The sequence below is a fragment of the Pteronotus mesoamericanus genome, unplaced genomic scaffold (genome assembly GCF_021234165.1).
Source record: "Pteronotus mesoamericanus isolate MK-2021 breed Mesoamerican mustached bat unplaced genomic scaffold, CSHL_Meso_final contig_246, whole genome shotgun sequence".
Lineage (NCBI taxonomy): Eukaryota > Metazoa > Chordata > Mammalia > Chiroptera > Mormoopidae > Pteronotus > Pteronotus mesoamericanus.
In genome coordinates, this window is record NW_026555104.1 from 2889155 (window position 1) to 2906735 (window position 17581).

The 17581-nt window shown below is 47.5% G+C and overlaps 1 protein-coding gene across 1 annotated transcript in view; it reads left to right on the plus strand.

The window, feature by feature from the left end:
- Positions 1-17581, plus strand: part of ARSG (arylsulfatase G) — a 97342-nt gene that overhangs the window by 48719 nt on the left and 31042 nt on the right. The window contains exons 3-6 of the mRNA XM_054573082.1: positions 6550-6737; positions 8560-8607; positions 9738-9849; positions 12382-12519. Of these exons, the coding sequence (XP_054429057.1) occupies positions 6550-6737; positions 8560-8607; positions 9738-9849; positions 12382-12519 (486 nt within the window). The remainder of the gene's footprint in view (positions 1-6549; positions 6738-8559; positions 8608-9737; positions 9850-12381; positions 12520-17581) is intronic.

Sequence of the window (17581 nt, forward strand, 5' to 3'; positions counted from 1 at the left end):
GTTTTTGTTTTCTTTAGATTCAGTCATTGATAGTTGTGAGTTTGTTGTCATTTTACTGTTTATAGTTTTTGATCTTCTTTTTCTTAGATAAAACATTTAACATTTCATGTAATAAGGGCTTGGTGATGATGAGCTCCTGTAACTACCTTATCTGGGAAGCACTTTATCTGCCCTTCCATTCAAAATGAAAGCTTTGCTGGATACAGTAATGTAGGTCCTTGCCTTTCATGACTTTGACTACTTCTTTCCAGCCCCTCCTTGCCTGCAAGGTTTCTTATCAGAAACCAGGTGATAGTCTTATGGGAACTCCCTTGTAGGTAACTCCTCCTTTTCTTTTGTTTCTTTTAAGATTTTCTCCTTATCTTTAATCTTGGATAATGTAATTATGATGTGCCTTGGAGTGTGCTTCCCTGGGTCCAACTTCTTTGGGACTCTGAGCTTCCAAGATCTCCTAGAAGTCTATTTCCTTTGCCAGATTGGGGAAGTTCTCCTTCATTTGTTCAAATAAGTTTTCAATTTCTTGCTCTTCCTCTTCTCCTTCTGGCAACTCTATGGTTCAGATGTTGGGATGTTTAAAGTTGTCCCAGAGGTTCCTAAGCCTCTCCTCATTTTTTTGAATTCTTGTTTCTTCATCCTGTTCTGGTTAAATGTTTCTCTCTTCCTTCTATTCTAAATCATTGATTTGAGTTCTGATTTCCTTCTCTTTATCGTTGATTCCCTGTATAATTTTCTTAATTTCACTTGGCATAATGTTCACTTTTTCCTCCATTTTGCAACCATACTCAACAATTTCTGTGAACATCCTGATTACCCGTCTTTTGAACTGTGCATCTGATAGGTTGCTATCTCTTCATCACTTAGTTCTGTTTTTGGAGCTTTGATCTGTTTTTCCATTTGGGCCACATTTCTTTGTCTCAGCATGCCTGTTACATCAGAAGGAGTGGAGCCTCACCTATTCTTCAGGCTGGGGCAACCCAGGTTGCCGCATTGTGACATGTATGTGGGGGAGGGGTCCGAGAGGGAACAATGCTGCTTGCCAGCTCTCAGCAGACTTTGTCACTTCCCCTCACTACCCATAACCAAGTTGGGTCCTTCTGGTGCTTATTCCCAGGTGGGTGGGTTTGTATATGTTTTAGGGCCCTGTGGGTCTCTCCAATGAACTCTTTTGTGAGGCTGGGAGTTTTTCCTGCTGCTGCAATCCCCATAGGTTTTTATAGCCAGAGGTTTTGAGGCTTTCTTTCCCCCACTGAAACTGCAGGTTGTGCAGTCTGTCTCGTTCCCTAGATGTTCCTCCCGGTTTATCCACATGCAAATGAGGGACCGCCCGGTACTCCAGCTGCAACCCTGCTGCATGGCCTCTGCGTCTGGCTGCCCTTCACTGCCCCTACCTGTTGGGGTGAATGTTTCTTCTTTAACTCCTTGGTTGTGGGACTTCCATACAGTTTGATTTCCTGGCAGTTCTAGTTATTTTTTTGTTTTTAAATTTGTTGTTTCCCTTCTTTTGGTTATGTGAGGAGGCACAGTGTATCTACCTATGCCTCCGTCTTGGCTGGAAGGCCAAATTGCCTGTCTTGACACTTCTGCCAGAGTGTAAGCTTCCTGATGGGAAAGGCTGTGCCTTCCTCCCGTAGCTCCCTCTGCTGTGGTTGACTGAACTAAACCTCAGCTCATAGGTGAAGGGTTTGAGGTGAGAGGTGACATGCACATGTATCTGCTGGGAGGCAGAAAGACGAGTGAGGGAAGGAATGTCCAATCTGGTTTCAATGTGTGCATAACCAGCTGCTGGAGAGACAGTGTCTTGGTGACCGCTGAGAATCTGGCTGAGCAAGCCAGTGGCCATGCAGCCTAGGCCATCCCACCAGACGGGAAGAACTGTGTCACCAGTAGAGTGCAGAACCCCAACTGCTGACCATGGAGAAACAGCTTTCCGGAGGTCTGGAACCAGACTCCAGGGTCATTGGTGGGAATGGGCAGATACCCATGTGCTCGTGGAACTGCATTCTAGATGAGGGAGCTGGGCAGCACGTAAGGAGACAAGATCCATGACCAAAGGGAGGTCAGAGATGATGAGGGCTAGGGGCAAAACAGAGCCAAGGATGTGGTGGAGAGTGGTCAGGTCAGGAAAGGCCTTCCTGAGGTGAAAGGAAAGCTGAGACCTGGGTGACAAAAAAGAGCTAGCCAAGTGGAGGCTAGAACAGAGCTTTCCAGACGGGACATTGAAAGGGCCCAAGGTGGGAGCAAACTTGTGGTGTTCCAGGAAGGGCAATTCTGGACAGCGTAAGTAGGGAGAGAGTGGGGAGATGTTGGTGGAGTCTAATCACCTGGGTCACTGAGTCCTCACCTTTCCCCTGTGGTTGTCACACATAGAAACTGATGACATTTGTGCCCCTTTCCACTGAGGCAGTTGGAGGTGGACAGCCTGGGGCTTTAACCAGGATGTCTAGTGTCCCACCTGAAGGGCCCTCTCCATACTCTGCTGGAAGGAATCTCTTTCCCTGGGACTGTGCAGGGCACAGACAGCCAGGGTAAGACTGCTCTGGAGCCACCGGTTGCCCAGGACACCCCCTGGCTGTCCCTGGGGCTGAGAAGAGCCCGATCTTGGTAAACTTATAGCCCACTTGGTCCTATTGTGAGTTCCAGCTCCTGGGCCAGAGAGCTCTGCTGGAGGGCCTGTAGACCATGGTGATGACTTTTCATTTTCTTAGGTGGCAATGAGAACCCATTAGAGGGTTTCCAGCCAGAAATTAATATTAGCTCATAACAGTTTTTAAGATTATTTTGGATGACCCATGGGAAATGGGGAGGGAAAGGGGAAACTGGGAAATGGAATTGGAAGTGGGGAGCAAGGCAGCGCACACAGCTGGACAGATGGGCACTGTTTAGCTCCAGACCACAGTGTGAATGGTTGCTCAATGCTCTACTGTTGCCATCTTGAAACGCTTGGACAGAGGCCCTCATGTTTTCGTAGTGCACTAGGCCCTGCAAATTGGTCAGCTGCTCCTGCAGTGGATATAGAGGTGACATCAACAAGCTTGGGGAAACCCATACAGAATGACAAATTCAAACCCAAATGAATCTGGTGTGGTAGATGCTTATGACTTCATGCATGTATAGAGCTTCGAGAAGTGCCTGGATTATAGACGTGCTTTATAAACAGTAGCTGTGAGAGTAGCAAGAATTATTATAAGGAACATTTTGGAACATGAGCTCGGAGGGTCCTTGTGCTTCAGTCGCAGGAGAAAGAACAGAAGAACCTGGGTAGAGATGAACTTTTTCTTGGGAGCAAAAGTGTGAGCACCAAGGTGGAGCTCGATTTGGAATTGTAAGGTTAGCAGTCACCAGCTGCCTGCACCATCCAGGGCCCTGGGTTTTGGTTCCAGGAAATTGGCCACCCCCACCCCGTCCACGTGGCCCCATATGTCTGGCAGGGGTGGGAAGCCGGAGCCGCGAGCCCCAGCATCCCTGAGGCCTGGGAGGAGGCCTGGCCCAGCACGTGTGACGTCAACAGCGAATATTGCAGCACACACCATCCCTGCCCTCATTGTCAGATGAGGACATCACACAGCCAGTTACCAGGAGTGTGGCTTCAGGGCTAGCGTAATCAGACAGGCAGTGCTGGGATCTCACAGTGCACTGTCGCTGCTCCCGATGCTGTCCCTTCTTTGCCATCTGACACCTTGAAAAGTGTTGTGAGGGAATTGACCATGTTCTGGGACTGAGGCCCAGGTCTGTTTAGCAGGACTCGTGATGTTGTACAAAAGCCAAGAGGACAGCGGCGTTACCCACTCAGCACACACTGGGTAGTAGTGCCCACTGCATGAGACAGTGGGACATCGTTCTGGGTGTGTATTGCTAGGTAACAAGCTACAAAACTAACCCCCGAAGCTGGTAGCTTACAATAACAACTATTTTATTGTAATTCATGATTTTGTGGGTGAGGAACTCAGGTATGTCTTGGTTGGGCAATTCTCTTTTCTACACATTATGTTGATGAAGGTCAGTCTATGGAATTCGGCGAGCAGATGGGTGGGCGTCCCAGGTGGCCTCACGTCTGACCTCTAGATGGGGTCATTGGCCACAGCACCTATGGACGGCCTCCCCAGCATGGCCGTCTGGGGTAGTCCAGCTTCTCATGCGGCAGTTCACAGAGTATTTCACGGGAGAAGATGGAAGCTGCCAGTCTTGTAAGGCTAGAGCCCAGACACTGGCACAGTGTCACTTCCACATTATCCTAGTCGTCAAAACAGTCACACAGTCAAGGGGAGGGGACTCACACCTCAACTCTCAATGGGAGGCTTGTCAAAGAATTTGTGGCAGAATCTTTACACTGCCCTGAACACAAACACAAAGAATTCTAGTGCAGTGTTACAAAGGATATGCCAAAAGCAATGTAATTAGAGAAGAGGGAGGCCTGATTCTGCGCAGGCATCAGGGGTAAAGGAAGTACAAATAGCTTCGGGGAGAGGAGAGTCAGGGAAGATGACATGGAGGTGGTAACAATTGAGCTAGGTCATGAAGACAGCTGGGACTTGTCAATCAAGATGGGGTGGGTGGTAAAAGGAAGAAGGCTTTCCCAGTGGTGGGAACAGTATGTGCAAAGGCACAGAGGTATGAGAATAATGTTGTGTGTTGGGAGCACAGTGTATGGGAGAGTGGAGAAGCAGATGAGCCTGAGGAAGCAGGTAGATAGAGAACACATTTTTCAATAAGAAAGTGTGTGGTCAGATTTGCTTTGTAGAAAGACCTTTGCATTAATGTGGGGGATGGGGTTGGGGTGGCAGGAAGACCAACCTCTTGTAATTTTGACTCTAACTTCTAAGGACCTCTTTTGAGGCAGTGACAGTGGGTGGCAGAGAGGAGACAGATCTGGGAGCCATGTAAGAGGCAGAATCAATAGAACTTGGTGAACAGTTTGACATGAGGGGTGAGCAAGAGCGAAGATGTAATGTACGGCATGGCGACTGTAGTTAACAACACTGTATTATGTACTTAAAAGTTGCTAATAAATTAGATCTTAAAAGTCCTCAACACAAGAAAAAATTTTATATGTCAGGTGCTGAAAGTTAACTAAACTTGTGGTGATCATTTCACAATATATACACGTATCAAATCATTACGTTGTGTACCTTAAACAAGTACCATGTTATATGTCGATTATATCTTAATAAAATTGGAAAAAAGAATAAAAACAGTTTTCCACATGGCACTAATCAAGAAAATGAACAATAATTCCTTAACAGCATCTTATGTTCAGTCAATATTACATTTTTCTAATTAACCCCCAAATATGTTATATTAGCTTGTTTGAAGTGGGATCCAATCAAGGACCATGTATGACATCTGGTTACATCTCTTTAGTCTCTTTTAATGTACAGTATCTCTGCTTCTATCCAAATTTCCCTCAGATGTTGACTTTTTTAAAGAGATGAACCAGTTGTCCTGTAGAATGTCTAGAGACTGGTTTGTGAAATTATTTCCTCATGGTGTCAGTTTGTTCCTCTCTTAGCTATATTCTGTAACCTGGAAATTAGGTCTAGAGGTCTGATTATATTCAGGTTAAAATTTCTGGCAAGAATCTTTGATGTTATGAATTTCATATTGCATCCCAGCAGGAGGTGCACAAGGTCAAGTTGCCCCATTGTTAGCAACATGAGGTTTAATCATGTTCCTTGAGGGTAGGAAAATGGCTAGACTTTTTATATTTCTCCATAGTGTCTGAAAAAGGGCTGGGTATAGGTAATGCATAGTAGATACAGCCAGTTCTTGTTATTGGCAGTAGTTATATACTATAAAGTCACTGTGAACATTGAATTAGGGACTATTGAGCCACTGCTTCTAGGGGAAATACAGGGTTAGGTTCCTGTGAGCCTCAGGCCACGTTTTCATCAACTAATCAGTATAGAACCTTGTTTTATGTTTCTTTTTAAAGGCACCTTATTTAATACATATTTTTGATTCATTAACATTGAACTCACAGCCAACAGCACTCTAACACATTCCTGAGTTAAGCTTATATAACACACATATTTTTTTTTTTCCCCCATAAGGAACACTGGCCAGAGCTTTGGCACTATGCTTGAGAGCCATTTTAAAGAGAGAAATCAGCAACTCAAAGAACAAAAATGCAAAAATCCACAGTACTAAACAGACGGTGGAAAGGAGGACACTTGCTTACAGTATGAGAGCCGACCTCAGCTGGGAACATGTGTTGGGTGACTCAGATTTTTCAAAAGTCTACATATGTCTCTGTATAACCACTTCAGAGTCACTGGGTATTGATTTTGGGGTTACAAATAGTTTGGAATATGGAATCTTTGGATAAAGAGGACCAATTAAATATGTTGGATTACATCCATGGGAATTATCTGTGTGACCATGGATCAGCCATGTTACCTCTGTGGACTTCATTTTCCTTACCTGTTCTGCTACTGGACATTGGTTGAGCTTTCTCCTGGCCCTGGAATCCCCAGAACTGAGTGGCAATGGAATTTTCTCTTGGTTTGTCTTCCAGTTGTTGGATAGATCTCAATTACTTTCCTTTCCGTGCAGGTTCGTGGATTTCCACGCAGCCGCCTCCACCTGCTCACCCTCCCGGGCTTCCCTGCTCACTGGTCGACTGGGCCTTCGCAACGGAGTCACACACAATTTTGCAGTCACCTCTGTGGGGGGCCTTCCGCTCAACGAGACCACCTTGGCCGAGGTGTTGCAGCAGGCTGGCTATGTCACTGGGATGATAGGTAACACTGGGGGTCCCCGCAGCCTGGACCCCCATCTCCCACTGCATTTCCTGGGCCGGCTGCTTCGTGTGTGTGTAGCCCTGACATGCTGGTGTCTCGTCTGCTCGTGTCTGCATTTTTGTTGATTTCTAGCTGTATAAGTTAGGAATACATTCTGCTAAAAGTAATGGCAAAGACTCAACAGTGGGCTAAACCATACCTGAGCTGTTTCCCTCTCATTCTAATAAACTTAGAGGTAAATGATTGCTTTCATTGGCTCAGCTACTGAAAGAAACCTGCTCTGCTGTCCTTATTGTGTTGGCTTTTGTCCTCACTGTGTTGGCCTTTGTCCTCATGTCTGTTGCTTCAGGGTTATAATAGAGCCGCTTCGGTACCATTCACTATAATTTGGCTTCAAGGAAGGAAAAAGGGGAGGCAGAGCAAGTCCCATTTGTTCACTTTTATCAGGAAAGCAAATCTTTTCTCAGTCCCAGAAGTGCACTTAAGTCTTATTGAGGGGAGCTGGGTCACATGGCCACCCTTTGTTGCAAGGAAGGCTGGGAAACGGGGTCAGGAGAGTAACGATTGATTTGGCCTCAGGCACAGGTCCCCGGCCCCTGAACAGAACCACGGCTCCATGAGTGACAGAAGTGCACACACGGGTGCGGGCCGGCCAACAGCGGCGTCCGCCCGAGTGTCCAGCAGCTTTCTTTTCTCTCTAAGTAAGCACCTCTTACTCAGTATTTGTTTTGTGCAAGGCTGAGTGTTTATGTGCACCCCGATAATGGTCGTGCCTTCTGAGATGATGATTTTCCCCATTGTCTAGGTGAGAAAACTGAGTTTTAGACAGGTGGTGTTCAGTGTTGCCTGGCTGGAGCCGGAAGATGGAGACGGGTGGGTCCGGACCAGCTCGTTCTCATGCTTTGCCTCATGGCTGGTCATCCCTCCAGGGGAGATGGCAACCCAGCCGTCCTGACAGAATCCTCAGGCTGCCCGTGCTTGCTGTTCCGACTCTGCAAGAGCTTGGTCCAGTGGGATTCCTGCCTCCTGCCACCGTGCATGAAGTGGCAAGGGAGGGTGTGCTGACAACCAGGCCTGCAGTGAGACAGTCCCACTGTTTAGATCTTGGTACCATATTCATTTCTTTGTCCCTTTGCCATGTGGGTGATTACCCTGGGGTCTTCACTCAGGGCAGAATCGTCAGGTCAGCGCGTTCCACATTATCAGAGCTCTTGGCGTACATCACCAGTTATTTCCCCTGGACCCTAGGCCTTTACAGAGTGAGGCGCAGCAGTGTGAGTGTCCTCATTTGTGGTCTGATGGGTGTCCCTGCACTTGCATTGCAGCGTGGAGGCAGTTTCTTGTTCATTGTCTGCAGGCTGCTGACTTTGGCCAGAGAAGAAGATGATGAAACTAGGCAGGAACTGGGTGTCTCTGAGACTAGGTGGGGCATGCACCTGTACCTTTTGCAAGGCCCCAGCCCAGGAGGGCAGAGTGGAGCGTGCAGTGGGCTATGTGGGGTTGCTGTAGGCACTGAAAGCTCTTGGAGGGGAAGAAGCTCAGCCTGCTGGCTTCTCTGGGTTCTCAGCAGTGGCTTGTCTTCCCTTTTCACTGTACACTCTCCTATGTAGCTGCTGAGTCATCCTTGCTTGCTTTCTGTCTCCCTGTGGACTCCCTCTGAGTCCCACAGAGCAAGGCTTGGCTTTCACACTGTGTTTACAGCCTCTCTTTACTTGTCCTCAGGAAAGGGCAATGCTGATGGAGAACTGAGTGATCAACTCCCCAGAGGGGCTGGGGGCCCCATGGGGATTCCTCTGAAAGTCTCTCTCTTGTTTTCCTACAGGCAAATGGCATCTTGGGCATCATAGCTCTTATCACCCCAACTTCCGTGGTAAGAATTCTTTGGGGGATTTGTTACCTGGGAAATGGGAAATAAAGCCTCCATGTAAAAGGACTGCAGTAAGGTTTAAGCCGCCCTGCTCCTGTGGACATCTCTCCTAAGTTAGGATATCTTCATTCATAGCATCACTTGGGTGCATTTGGGGCGCCTGGGCCCGCCTCGATCTCACATCCCTCTCCCCTGGCACCTTTCCTGTCCCCTCTCCTCGGTTCCCCACTGTGAGCCCCAGTGTTCTCCCTGATCTGGCTCTCCCGTCGTAGGGAACATTTGGCATCTGGGAGATCCACACACATCTAGTTGGGTAAGAAGTAAAAACTATCATATGGGTTCACCAGAGCAGGGACCGCCCCCGCCCCCGCCCCCCCCCCCCCCCCGTGGGACCTGGGGGAGGAGTAGGGAAGTGCTGTGGGAAACTTCTCACTAAAGCTTGGGTTGGGGAAGAGACAGGATGAGGGAGGATCTCAGAAAAAAAATCAACACAGGGTATTCAGGTCTCAATTTAATTCTCACATCCCCCACCCCCACCCAACCCCAATACCCCGAGCCCAACCCTGCCAGCCTTCTGAGTTCTAGTTGAAATACTCTCTCTTTCCAGAGGCACTCGGAGATTTCTGCCCCAGCCCCTGCCCAGCCCCTTCCTCCTCCCAGCAACTGGAGCTAACTTCTTCCTCTGATCACTCTTGTAGACTTACTGATCACCCATCTCGCACAGCTTAATGTGTATATCTTATTTTCTCTTCAGATGAGAAGTCTTTTGAGGGCAGAATTTATTCTTTTATCACATAAAGTGTCAAGCATGTAGTAGATTTTCACCAAATATCTCCTGAATGTGTCAGTAATTGCACTGGGGATGGTTGGTGTTCAATAATCCTCTTCACTTCCTCCCACTCTGGGCTTACTAGTCACAAGATGTTTTGCAAATCTGGTTTTCTAGCCAGAACCCAACAAAATATTTTCTTTGCATACTACAAAAGGATATTCATCAAATCCTCTTTTAATTACATACTCCACAGCACTGCAGTATTAAATCGTGGAAAATTAAATTTTTGTCCTGGGTGTAAGAATGCAGGCTTACGGAACGGAAGCCAAGTGGGGGTGCTAACCAGTGGCTTCTCTTGCAGGTTTTGATTACTACTTCGGAATCCCGTATAGCCATGATATGGGCTGCACAGACACCCCGGGCTACAACCATCCTCCTTGTCCAGTGTGCCCACGGGGTGACGGGCCATCGAGGTAATTGGCTACGGGATCCAGAGCAAGGAGAGGTCCTGAGGGTGTGGTCCATTAGGAGTAAATGAGAGAGGCTGACCGGGAACAGTTAAGACAGCAAAAAGAGTAAAAGAAAACTTCTTAGCAAAGGTGTGATCGACAACGTTTCCTTAGGAGAATTTGCCAGGTTCTTTGGACTGTTTAGCTTTGCTAGGTAGAGCCTGGTGCAGCCATGGTCTCACAAGCGGGGCCTCCCTCCTCCTCTGCCTGCTGGCTTTGCTCCTGGGCCACTCACCTGGGCCAGACACCGGACGCGAGGAGGGACGGACAAAGTGCACGGGCCTCCTTACAAGCTTCATCCCGCTCCCCACCCCTACTAATAAGCCTGCATTCTGCTGCTGGAATGCTACGCAGGCATGAAACAAGGAGTTTTAAAAACATACTCAGTGACATGGGGAAATGCTCACGATATCCTAGGAAGTAAAAAAAAAGAAGGAAACAGATCATCAACAGTGTGATCTTAACTATGTCTGCATTTATGCCTTTATAGCCCTGTCAAGAGAGACTCACAGGAAATATGCCAAAGTGGTAACAATGGGTCATTCACCCTGGTTGTGGGATTAAGGGGTTTTCATTTTTTTTCTTTCTCATTATGTTTTCCAATATTCAGTAATAAGCATGTAATACATTAATTACCAGAAAAAGGTAATTAACCTTATTCAGGTAATAAAGCAGCAGGAACCATGTGCTCCGCTTATTCAGGATGTGCACTGGGGTTATTTATAAGGTTGCGGGTGTTTCAGCTGCAGGTGAAAGCAATCTCAATTGGCTCATTAATAACACAAAAGTTAATATAATAATGGCTGTTTATTGAGAAATTGTTGCATCCTAGACACTCTGTATACTTACCTGCAATCCATTGAGTGAGGCGGGGATTTATCTTGGTTTTGCAGGTAAGGAAGTGAACCTTGTTGCCCAGGTCACCCTGGAGCTGTAAGAGGCAGGGACAGAGACTTAGTCTGGGCGTCTCTGAGTCCAGAGCCTGTGTCCTCTTCTTGACCCTTACTCCTCAAAGTGTGGTCGCTGGACCAGCAGCATGGGTGTCACCTGGGCACCTGCTAGAAATGCAGAAGTTCAGACCCCACCCTGAGGTCTGCATTTTCGTAAGATGCCAGGTGATTCCTGTGTACACTGCAATGTGAGAAGCGAGGCTGAGAACATCTCACCTCCCTCCCTAGCTGGGTCACAGGTGGCCATGCTGAGGTATGACATATGCCAGCCAGTCCCTTATAAATCCATGTTAAATCAGATAGGAGCGGAAGAGGTAGAAGACAGTAAAGCGGGGATAAATGGTGTTGGAAGGTGACTTGACCTGGGGCGGGCTGGGGCCGAGAGTGTAAATGATGGTGGAGTTGCAGCGAGGTCATAAAAAGCTAAAAAATTCAACACAGATGTTGAGATTAGCATTGTGATGCTCAGTACGTTGATAACTTCTTTCTTTTTTAAAAAATTGTGGTCCTTGGAGATGAGCTACCCCAGACTGACCTGTCTCCTAAGCTTTCATAATGGGTGTGTTTGCATATAGATGTGATCATTTTTTTCTCAAGCCCTCCGCTGTACCACGTGGACCATGTCTCTCTTGGAGAGTCCTCCTGTTACTGCCTGCCCCCATTGTTGTCAGCTTCTCTCCTGGTTCTCTGTGGCAAACAGGACAGGGGGCTTGAGTTTTTATTGAGTTTCTAGGGTGGTAATCAGTGTGCAAAGCACTAACCATTTGTTATCTCATTTAGTCCTCCTAATACCCTTGTAAGAGGGCACAGGCAACCAGGCAGCGCCATGCTTCAGATAAGGGAATTCAGGCTCCGAGAGCTTAGGTAACTTGCTCAAGGTCATGGCCAGGTGGTTCCTTGGCCACAGTGATGAAGCATTCATGTGTCAGATTCATTCTGATCCGAATGACCAAGGGCTGAGTTTATTTTTTTCTGGGGAGAGTATTACTGGTTTGACCTCCATTTTTCCCAATTGTTAAGGTTTTTCCAAATTCTCTAAACATGATTTGAAATTTTAAAATTGTTCCCAGCCATCTGTTGCATTGTCAGATGTTGTGCCACATGAAGTTAGTGACTTGGGAAGATAAGTCAACAACAAGTATTGCACCCCATGGACAAGTTGTCGTTTAGGGGGGACAGTGGAAAAATCCAGGATGGGGCTACTGAATGGCTATGGGGCTCTGCTTGAGTAATTTAGTCTGTTTAGACCTCAGTTTCTCTCCCAGCAAAATGGGAATGATAGTGTTTCTAGCTCAAAAAAGTCTTTGTGAGCTGTATTGAATGCCCGGGCTTGTCCAAGGAGCACATGCATCTATTCAGAGAGAATGGAAGAAGGTATTATATTGGCTTTACACTCGGAGGAAGTGGTCGACTGGAAAAATCATTTGGCTCCAGGCTATTAAATGTTTTATATTTATCTGCATCGCTACATTAAAGCATTTTGTTCTACTTTATAACTACTTAAGTCATGGAAATGAATACTCTACCGTCTGTGGTTTCCACACAGGAGCCCTGACAAGGACTGTTACACTGACGTGGCCCTTCCTCTGTATGAAAACCTGAACATTGTGGAGCAGCCTGTGAACCTGAGCAGCCTCACACGGAAGTATGCTGAGAAAGCTACCCAGTTCATCCAACATGCAAGGTAAGGAGTCCTATGGCCCCAAGTGCCTCCACCCTGCTACTACCCCCCAGGCCCTGGCCTCACTCAGCTCCCACAAAGCCTGGGCCCACTCCCATTGCCCAGTGGAGACGAATGCACGCTTGTCTCCTGTGAACAAAACTGGAAAGCAGTCCTCCTGGAGGCCCCAGGCCTGGGTTTGAAGTTCCTGGGCTTCCCTGTGTTCCTGCTGAGGTCATGCTCTGCTGTCAATATCGCTTGTCCTCTCTTACCAAGGCAGTGTCTCTGCAGTATATTTTAGGCACTCAAAGCATTTGATGAGTTTGTTAGCAGGGTATAGTCCTTCCTTATTGCTTCTATAACAAACGTACCACCAACTTAACCCTAAAATAACAGCAGTCTGTTCTCCTATAGATCTGGAGAGTAGGTGTCCAAAACAAGTCTTAGGGGGCTAAAATTAAGGTGCCTGCAGGGCTGTTTCCTTCTGGAGGCTCCAAGGCAAAATTGTGTCTTGCCTCTGGCAGCTGCTGATGGCCACTGGCTTCCTTGGCTGGTGGCCACATCACTCTAATCTCTACTGATGTTCTTCCTGTGCCTTCTCCTTCTCTGTAGTCAACTATCCCTCTACCACTCTCTCTCTTTTTAAAAAGATTTTATTTATTTATTTTTTAAGAGGGGAAGGGAGGGAGAAAGAGAGGGAGAGAAACATAGAGTGGTTTCCCCTCACATGCACCTGACCAGGTACCCCTCACAAACCTGAACCCACAACCCAGGCATGTGCCCTGACTGGGAATTGAACCAGGGACCTTCTTTCAGTTTGTAGAATGACACCCAACCAACTGAGCCACACTGACAGGGATCTATCTCTCTTTTACACAGATACCTGTGATTAAGTTTAGGGTCTACCAGGATAATCTCCCTATCTCAAGATCTTCAACTTAATTGCTTCTGCAAAGTCTCTTGTACTATTAGACCTTGGATATCTTTGGGGGCCACTATTCAGTGTAACCCACAGGACTTGCAGATTTCGGCATCTCCAGAGCCCAGGTAGATAGGTAGCCCACAAGAGGGAAGCAGGCTGACTGCAAGACATTAGGGGAATGGTGGGGCCCGCCATGAACTTGAAAGCACATTCCCCATCTAAGGGGACAGTCACTACCTCGCTCCAGCTGTCTGTTGCTTCTCTGAGAATGGGGTTGTCGGAGCTTTCCATTTCACAAGAGAGACAGGACGCCTTGGCCCTTGGGTAAAATCTCCTGATTTTTGAATGTTAGAAACAACTAATTAACAACAACAAAAAGCGAAAAGCAGAACCATACCACAGTGTGTCTCTAACAAGCTGTATATGTGTGAGGGCTGCTGCTTTGCAGCCTCTGTCAGGCCAGGGCAGAGAGTGGATGGATATTGTGAAACCAAGGACAATTCCCAAAAGTGCACACTCGCCTTGGGCGCACGCGCAGAGGCCAAAGGGGTGCAAGCGCGCACCCGTGTGCGCGCACACACAATCACCCTCCTCTTGTCCGGACCCGTCACAGCTGCTCTCGTGCTATCCTCTGATGACTCTGTGTGTGTTCCTCTCATCTTTCTCCCTAGATTGCAAACCCCCGCCCCCCACCACCAGGGCAGTTCCCAGTAGCTCCTCCAGTATTTCAAACAACCATAGGCTAAGTGGGCAAGACAACAATGTGCTACATGCCTCTGTACTTGTGCAGAATTAAAAATGGACTTCACCCATGGGTAACTGACCACTCCAGCTCCTTCAAAGTGCCGGAGTCCCCCTGGCCCCTCACTCGACCACACTGAGCTTTTCTAGAGAGAAGTGCAGCAGGGAGGGTAGCGGCAGCAGTGTAGTAGATCCACTTTTGTTTTCTTGATAATAGAACCTTCTTCAGGCCTAAATCTCCAGACTGGGGCTTCAGAGGTTGACTCTCACCAGTTTTTCAGGGCTTTCTGAGAAATGCTGGCTTTTGTTCAGATGGCCGATAGGAAAAGGGGAAAGACCCTTCTTCCATCTGGCAGGTTGAGCATTTCTCTGCAGCCTGGAGCTCTGAGATTGTTTCATACAGGTGGATGCTTCGTGGCTGGTGGGGACTGACCTCTCCTGCTTTCACAGAGCCTCACACAGCACAGCTTTCATAGAGGGAGGGGTGGCCCCTGGCCGGCCACAAGGGATGGTTTAACACGTGCTCCGAAGAGAGTGTGATACTGTTCATTCACCAGTTCATTAATCAGTTAAAAGACAAACAAATCAACGAACACTCTTCTTGTCATGTGAAAAAGATGAAGGGCTTGCTAATTTATTCATTAGTTATTAAGTGAAAAGTCACATGAATCCTGTTGGCTTTTAATGTAACAGAAAATAATCCTCAGGCATGCTGATTTCTTTGGGATTTGACTTGCCAGTTCATTCGCAAATTTCAGAACGTCAGCAGAAAAGGCCCCTAGGCCTGCGCTCCTTCCACTTCCGTGTCCCCACCCCCACCCCTCGTCTCCCTTTGTGACCCCTGCCCCCACCCAGATCTGTGTGTCAAAGCTACCAGGGTCCCTAGAGTGTGGGGTCCTACTCTCCTCAGCAAGGGGCCAGCCCTAGCACTTCTTTGAAAGTTTTACTTGGATCTCTACTTGAATTCAGGTCCTTCATCTAGCACTGACACTGAAAGCTAATCCTTGATTTGGGTTTTGTAAAGCAGCAGGCAAAGCTCTGAATTGACAAAAAGGGAGAAAGCAGATGATGTGGGCTCTAGCCAGGCTTTGCTCCTTACAGGATCTGGACTGGACATTGAAGCTAATTAGGGGTAAGGGTTTGACAAGGACGAAGGTATTGGGCACAGGTAGGAGGAGTAGCTGCGGATATTCGAAATCGTAGTGTATGGTCAAAAGGCTACTGCAGAGGTTAAGGTGATCATTACACCCGGGGTCGGAGAGCCTTGAAATAAAAATTCTTGAAATTTGGATGCAGGTCTCCAAAGCCTGCTCTTTTCATCAGCGCACACTACTGCCTGATGATTGCACGCCCCTTTCAGTCTCTGGCCCCGGGTGCGAACAGGGCGGTGATAATGGGGGGGAGTTTGGTGGGTGACAGTCAGGGCTGACATAAAGAGTGGGCGACGGGCCCCCCTGCCCACCCCCGAGTACTTGTTTAACACTTGGCACTGGGAGAAAAATGCCCTAATTTGTAGCATTTGTCCACTTCTCTCTTATAAACACTCTCACCCTGGCTGATCTCAGGCTACCAATGGCAGTCGCTGAATATGGAGTTGGGAAGAGATGTATAGCACACCATGATATAGTATTTCCATCACACAGATACAGTAGACGTAAAATAACCTCAGCATAGAGAATACTAAAATGTAGTAGAATAATTAGGACATGATAAATCATGAGAATTTATTAGGTTTGCTTATGATATAATTTATTGAATGCCAAGCTGATTTAATTGGCTAACTAGATTATCAGGTTTTAATCGGCTAACCAGATTATCTCCATATATCCTAGGAAGATTCTAGACAGATATTTATTCCCTGTGCATATGGGGCAGAAGGTGCTCTGGGTGTTTTCTTTGAGGCAAAGACATTTGGTTTTGAATGTCTGTCGTGTTTAAAACTGGCTTGCAGAATTCCTGAAACCTGAGCCCCTTGTATCCAGCACACCACTGCAATATGGCATCTACCTGCAAATTAGAAAAGGGCGCCCCCTCTGAGTGGGTGCTGACCTGTGTCTGAGTGCTTGCTGGGCCAGTGGATGGTGCGCTAGAGCTTAGCTCCCCTTCACTCACAGCAGGATGTTCTCATGCCGGATACAGCCTACAGAACCATACATGATCATCCCTGGGAGAGCAGGCAGCAGACACTTTAAATCAGTACTATCCAGTAGAACTCTGCAAGGATGAAAATGGTCTCTATCTGTGCTGTCCAGGATGGTAGCTGGTAGCCACCTGTGGCTACTGAGCATCTGAAGCGTGGGTAGGGCAACTGAGACACTGAATTTGTATATAAATAGTGGTAAAATACATACAAAAATTCACCTTTTAAATGTACCATTCTGTGGCTTTAAAAACAGTCACCTTGTTCGACACCCATCACCACCATCTATCCCCAGAACTTTTTCATCTTCCCAAACTGAAACTCCGTCCTTAGTAAACACCAACTTCCCATTTTCCCTTCCCTCCAGTCCCTGGCCACCCACCTTTCTACTTTCTGTCTTTATGAAGTTTCTGTCTCTGTAAGTGGAATCATGCAACATTTGTCCTTCGGTTACTGGCTTATTTTCAGTTGGCATGATGTCTTCTGTGTTGTAGCAAGTGAGACACAAAACCTTAATTTTATTTAATTTTCATTTCATAGAAATCTAAATAGCCACACAGGATGCGTGACTACTGGATCGAACAGTACAACTCTAGAAATGTTGCAGAGAAATTGCTGATTGAAACGGGGAAGGAGAGGCCCCTGTCTGGGACGTGTGTCCTGGGTTTTATGTCCGTCCAAGAGAATTGGGTGCAGGCACAGTTCCAGTTAGGGCACCGAGGGAATCAGATGCAGGAGACTCTCCAGGGCTTGAACTGATGCAGAGCTGATGGTGGGGGAGCTTCGAGAACTTGATGTGGGGTGATGTAAATTAGGGTAAGCTAAGAACACCGGGGCCAACTTGAAAGTCAAATTTCTAGGTGAACTGGGGTAAAAAGAGCCAGGCTCTATGAGCACTTGGTCTGAAGTTGGCTGAGCTCTACCCTCACCCTCACCTCTGAAAGGCGACTCCATGGGCGTGGGCTGTGGCAGGGAGCTGCACGAGGGTTCCTGCTGCAGCCGCAAGGGAAGGGTTGCGGTTCTGCAGCTGCCCTGATCCTGCTCCTTGCCTGGGAATGGGAGGGGGAGACGGGCAGGAAGCAGAGGTCACCCTGGCTCCCGGCATGCCTTTCATAGGACTCTTCAGGGTTCGAGTAGGGTGGTTGGGCACCTGGGTCTCTCAACAAAACCGGGTCTAGATGTTCTGGGTAGTGATCTGCTTTGTTTGGCTTTCCCTGTGGTCAGCATGAGTTATCCCTTCATTTCTTAACAAGGCCCAAGTCTGGGAATGGACGTGAGGCCTG